Source organism: Solenopsis invicta, chromosome 3 (assembly GCF_016802725.1).
Source record: "Solenopsis invicta isolate M01_SB chromosome 3, UNIL_Sinv_3.0, whole genome shotgun sequence".
In the NCBI taxonomy this organism is placed as follows: Eukaryota; Metazoa; Arthropoda; class Insecta; order Hymenoptera; family Formicidae; genus Solenopsis; species Solenopsis invicta.
The window spans coordinates 22,658,486-22,664,665 of record NC_052666.1 but is presented as its reverse complement, the minus strand read 5'-3'; the positions used below and the strand labels follow the sequence as shown (position 1 = coordinate 22,664,665).

At 31.7% G+C, this 6,180-nt stretch overlaps 1 protein-coding gene across 1 annotated transcript; it reads left to right on the top strand.

Moving 5' to 3' along the window:
• Nucleotides 1-371: 371 nt before the first annotated feature.
• LOC105197180 lies at nucleotides 372-2,438 on the top strand. Its single transcript, XM_039447314.1, has 2 exons — nucleotides 372-562; nucleotides 2,050-2,438. The coding sequence occupies exons 1-2, from the start codon at nucleotides 479-481 to the stop codon at nucleotides 2,272-2,274; spliced, it is 309 nt and encodes a 102-aa protein (XP_039303248.1). The 5' UTR covers nucleotides 372-478; the 3' UTR covers nucleotides 2,275-2,438.
• Nucleotides 2,439-6,180: the final 3,742 nt, after the last annotated feature.

The window sequence follows — 6,180 nt, the reverse complement described above, 5'->3', positions numbered from 1 at the left end:
ATTTACATTAACATTGATATTAATACATATCAATACGTTTATGCCCATATTTTGCACAATCATATTTTACTTAAAAAAGATGTTTAATAGTAACAGACAGAATTTGGTTCTTTAATAAAGAAACATTCATTTTACGCAGAACTTAAAAAAATAATTGACATCGCATCATATGATGAAGAAGAAATAAATGTCTTTCCACGAATAAATATACCATCTTTTTATTTTTACATAATTTTTTATTATTTAAATGTTTTCAAATTATGCTTTTGAAAAAATTAGCTTTCTTAATTTTTTTTAATCTTGACGCAACTCTCTCTCTCTCTCTCTCACTCTTTCTCTCTTTCTCTTTTAACGTGATTGTCCTTTAATTGTTTAGGCCTTCAGTTAGAGAGAGAACCCAAGCAACATTAGTGGCTATTTGTCGACTGTAAGTCGACTTTTTTCAGTCAACTATTTGCCGACTATTGCAGTCGACTTGATGCTGATTATTGCAGTCAGCTATTGCAGTCCTGCAGTCTATAACCTATATATTCCTTGTTCTTATTATTCTTATTCCATTCCGGTGAGTGTGAACAAGTGTAAATTTCGTAAATATTTTTATTATTTAGTGCGTAGACAAAAAACAGAAGTGTATAGCGTTCGCGAATAATCCAACTGCAAGCTAAGCGAATATTAATTATTAATATCAAATAATATAATTACATAAAGAATTTATATTGTTTTTTTCAACTTAGGTGTGGTTCAACAAAATATTTGTTTAATTCTAATTTATTCTGCAGTACAATCGTCTATATAAACAAATATATCAATTTGAAAATTGTTATTTGTTATGTAGTTATTTATAGGTTAATGTTAATAATGGTCCTCGCATGTGATAATAATTTTTGGTTATGTTCGTTGGCTGCTCGATGTTGTTCCTTCCAATTATAACATTGCTGCTTTGTTCCCTTTTGCACATTCAATTTTAACAATATTGTTATATATGCATTATTTAGAAAATCTTTTTTTACTCGTAAATTGATATAGGCTTGATGTTAGCTAAACAAGCAGTTTTTGTGTTAGGATGAAGACATAAGGAATATAAAGTTATAAAAATTAAACATGCTCTTATTAGACCTTCATTATTATTGAAAAACATACATAGTTAACTTAAAAAACAATAATATAAAAACATAAAAGTAGATAGAATATTAAATATACATATGTAAACATACTTAATATTGTCTACAGAAGAATCTTTATATGCATTTCTGTAAAAATTATATATTTATTTCGAGCTTTATTGTGTCCTCATTAGCTCTTCTGTATATTTATAAAGCACATGGAAAAGCAATTAGCATAGATTTAAGATACAATAATCAGCCAATCGTGTCTTGAATTAGAAATTTTAATGATGTAGAGTCCACTTTAAAAGGCAATAAGTAAAAAAAAAACACATAATTTGCACGTATAATTATAAATTGTATATTGTTATTATTTACTAAAAGCCGTTCGGTTTTGTATATACATATATTTTATATTTTATTATATTTTTTTTTAATTTTGTATAAGTTCTTTTTTTTAAATTACAGCACCAGTCAAAAATATGAGAACACCTGTGAAAATATTCCCTAATAAATCAATAGCTTAGCATGTAATTATCATACAGAAATTAATAAAAAATTAATTTGAAAAGGAGATTCTGAGCTTTTAAGTCACCGAGCTTGTGCTGCTATATTTATTTGTCTTTGAACTCCATTCAATTTATTAACGTTATCTTTATATTTTTTTCTTTTTTTATTTCAACCAGCTTCCTGTTTTCATTACATTGATTAAGATGAAAATTGTAAAAGGCTGATGGCTAGAGTATATGTATTATTGTTTAATAAAGATCTTTTACAAGAACATAAAAAGATACAGAATCATAACATATTAATAGCTTTAAAATATAAAACGTCTATCATGTTACAGTTCAATAAAATTTATGATAAGCTACAAATTACGTAAATGTCATAAGCCGAACGTCTATCCTATACTCAATCATAGTGTATAAATCAATTGTTACTACAGATGCCAAAGGCTTTTCAAGAGTTATCCAGACGGCAAAAAAATCGCCGTCTTTGTGCATACGCGAGAGAAGACAGTACTGACACATCTGACAATAAAAATTCGGACACTATTAACGCCAATGAAGAATGCAATTTGACAAAATCATATGAAGAGCTCTCAGTAGTACCTGATGATGAGACTATTCATGATGTTAACGATTACAATATATTACCTGAGGAGAAATGAATTGATGAGGAGGATGATTACATTTGTATTGTAGAAACTGTTATGAAGAATAGCGAGGCGACTATCAGCGAGATAGAATTATTGATGCAAGATTGGCTGCGACGAGCTGGTGACCGATTGCGTTTGTTACTTGCACAAAAATAAATATATTTTATATATAATTACATTTATTGTTTTTTCTTTTAGTTTTTTAGTTTTTTTTTCTACATCCGTATCTAGATATATTATATATTTTCACCAAATATCTATTTTCATTATGCAATATACTTTAATTCTATTTATATTGTTACACATAATTATACAGTTAATATAAATTAATAATAACAAATTTCACTTTTGCCCAATATTTTTCCCATTTTCACATATGTGACTTACAAAAACGGTTTTTTACATTGGTAAAGTTTAATGACAAATCTGCGAGTATTGCTTACTACAAAAAATCGCTTAAACTATATATGTATGTATGTGTGACAATAAAATAAAATATTGCAAATACAATGAAAATAGAATACAATTTTTAAAAAGCATATCCTTATGTCGATTACCAGTCAATTTGAAGTCAACTTTTAGTCAATTTTATGTCGGCTGTAATTATTCTGAATTTTTATTGAATATATTGACATCCCAGCTAAAACACAAAATGTTGAAGTTATCAAATCGTAAACTAATAAAAAAATAATTATTTTACTATTTGGTAACGTTTACATTGTGTTTTAGTTGAGATGCCAATATATCCAATGAAAATTCAATAATAATTACAATCGATGTGAAATTGACTAAAAGCTGACTTCAAGTCGACTATTAAAGTCAGCAATTAAAGTTGACTGACAGTCGGCAAGAAACAGTCGACTAAAAGTCGACTACACTAGTTGTCTAAAAGCCAGCAATTATCGGGACATTTGTCGACTATTAGTCGACTATAAGCCGGCAATTAGTCAAAACTTACAGTCGACTATAAGCTTTTTCTGCCGGCTTATAGTCGACTAACAGTCGACTCAATGTTGCTTGGGTTGCTGTTGATCATATCCACGTGCGACCAGGCGAGCTTCCATTTTTCCATCATCCTTAATTCGAAATACCCAACGATTACTTAGTGCTTTGCGACCTTCTAGCAGTTCAGTCAGTGACCATGTATGTGTTTTGTCCAATGAGTGCATTTCATCGTCCATTGCATGTTTCCACTTTGGATTGTTTAAAGCATCCTCGATATCTTTTCCACGTCTCCGATTAATGCCATTAGATTTGAAGCACATGGATCATACCTGTTGGGTGGCTTCAGAAGTTTTCTATCTCGTAGTCCTCGCTGTAGTACATCTTGAGATTGAATTTCACCTTCATCGAAAATTTGTGATTCTTCGTCCACTTCATCAACGCTGGCAAAGCTTTCTTCATCGCTTGACTCTTTATCATGATTCTCCTCCTGTCGATTGACATGCTCCTCTTTTTCAGAATTTTTGATGTGTTTTTCTTCTTTCAAGCCTTTTGGTTTTCTATTAAGAAAGATTTCCGTCGAGTTTAGGTTTTGATTCAATTTTTCATCAAAAATAACATCGCAAGATATTTCTATTTTTCTTTTATTTGAAACATATATACGATAACCTGTTTCTTCAAGATCATAATCGACAAAGATGCCTTTCTGACTTTTCTTATCCAACTTCTTACGATCCTTATTTGGTATGAGTATGTAGCATTTACAACCAAATGGCTTCGTAGACTTGATACTCACATGACGTCCAAACCAAAGTTTAGCTGGACTTTTACCTTTGACCGAGCTGGTACCTGTACGATTTATGGTAAACACGGAATAATTTATAGCTTCAGCCCAAAGTTGCTTGCTAAGATTTCCAGTATGTAGTTCGGCACGAGCAGCTTCCACTATAGTTCTTATTTCTCTTTCAATACGTCCATTCTGTTCTAGAGTGTACTTTGCAGAACGTTCATGAAATATTCCAAGTTCTTCAAGTATCTTTCGACTTTCAGTATTTTTAATATCTTTTCCATTATCTGACTTTAGAGTTTTAACTTATCGATCAAATTGATTGTTAACCAACTTTAGAAAAATATTGAGCTTTTCAATTGCTTCTGACTTATTTTTCAAAAAATATATGGTTCGATAATGGCTATAGTCGTCCTTAAACAAGAGAAAGTATTTGGCTCCTCCTAATGAAAATTCGTTCATTTCTCCTAAATCTACGTGTATGACATCCAGACATTCTGTAGCTGTATTCGGATTCGTTTTGTGTGTAGTGCGACATTGCTTGCCGTAAGCACATCCTTCACATACGTAACCATTCCAGTCGTCGATATATTTTATGTCGTTTCTTTTCAGTATGTCTCTGACATAAGTGACATTTTGGTGTGCAAGTCGTTTGTGCCAATCTTTTATTGATATAGCTGTCAAACATTGATCTTTATTGTTCCTTACTCTCATTCGAAATAATCCTTTCGTTCTGTCTGCTATTAGTACTGGATTGTTATTTTCAAGGATAATTGACTGACTTGCATTTGCTTGTTGAGTGTATCCTTTATCCAATGCAGTTGTTAACGAGAAAAGGTTGAATGTCAACTCTGGTACATACAAGACTTGCTGAAGTACTATGGGATACCATTCCTTACCATTATAAGCTGTCATGTGTACATCGCCCATGTTATATGATTTTAGTTTCGTTGAATCGCCTAAAATTATCGTTGCAGAATTTTCTATCCTTGTGAGATTTGACATCCAACTTAGATTTCCAGTCATGTGATGTGTTGCTCTATCTTGATAGCATGATTTATGATCATCTGATATTTCCGTTGCGGACAAGGCAATTGATATGAAAGCTTTTACATCTTCCTTTTGCAATTTAGGACACTCTTTTATAAAATGGCCAACTTCCTGACAATTATTACATTTATAGTTTCTTTTACAATAATCCAAATACTCTTGACACGGCTTTCCATGACACTGACTTTTCTGATGTCCAACTTTGCTACATTTAAAACATTTATGGTTGTAATTGCTTGATGACCGATTCTGATTTCCTTTCCATTGTGATAAATTTTTCTTGTGATGCGTTTTATTATAAAGCTTGTTATTTTTGCCTTTAGAAATTACCCAACATTCTACTGAATTGCCGTCTCTCAATTTTATACGTTGTTCTTCTTGTTGAAGTCGCTCCATTAATTTTGAAATTGTTTTATCAGTTGATACTGTCGAATTGCAGGCAGAATGGAAATGACTAAACCTTTCTGGTAGACTATTCAAAATTAGAGAGATAATCCAATCATCTTCTATTCTTCCACAAATAGCGCCCAGCTCTTGCGATAACCCATCTATGGCAAGACAGTTGTCGACTGCAGTTTTATTATCATCGTATTTATAAGCGAAGAATTGCATGCGTAGTCCATCTTTGGTCGATTAGACCTTCTACCATACAGCGTTTCCAGACGTTCGAGCATTTCCGAAGCAGTTTTGCATACACATATTTTCAATGCTATACTTTCATCAACATTTATGCCTATGATCGTTTGAGTTTCCAAGTCTTACCTACACCATTCATCATACGAAGCATCGTTTTCAGAAGGCTTGACTGTAACACCTGTGGCTATATTATAGAGTGCTTTCGTTCTTAGTATAAGATTTACTTTGAAGCGCCATGATGTGTAATTACTTAGACCTGTATTATCAGACTTTTCGACTAGCTTGTCCAAGTTCAATTTTGCTTCAACCATGATTAGCTTTCAATACTAATACTTGCTTTATTCTTGTCTATATAACCTTACTTTACTGAATTTTACTTGCTTTACTCGGTTTTTTTTTTTGGAGGTTACGTTACTATTTCCGCTATTTTTGCACCTGGACACATAACCTGTCGTTATTGTGAGATACAATTGATGTGCAGGGAACCGTGCAAAAATCAGGGA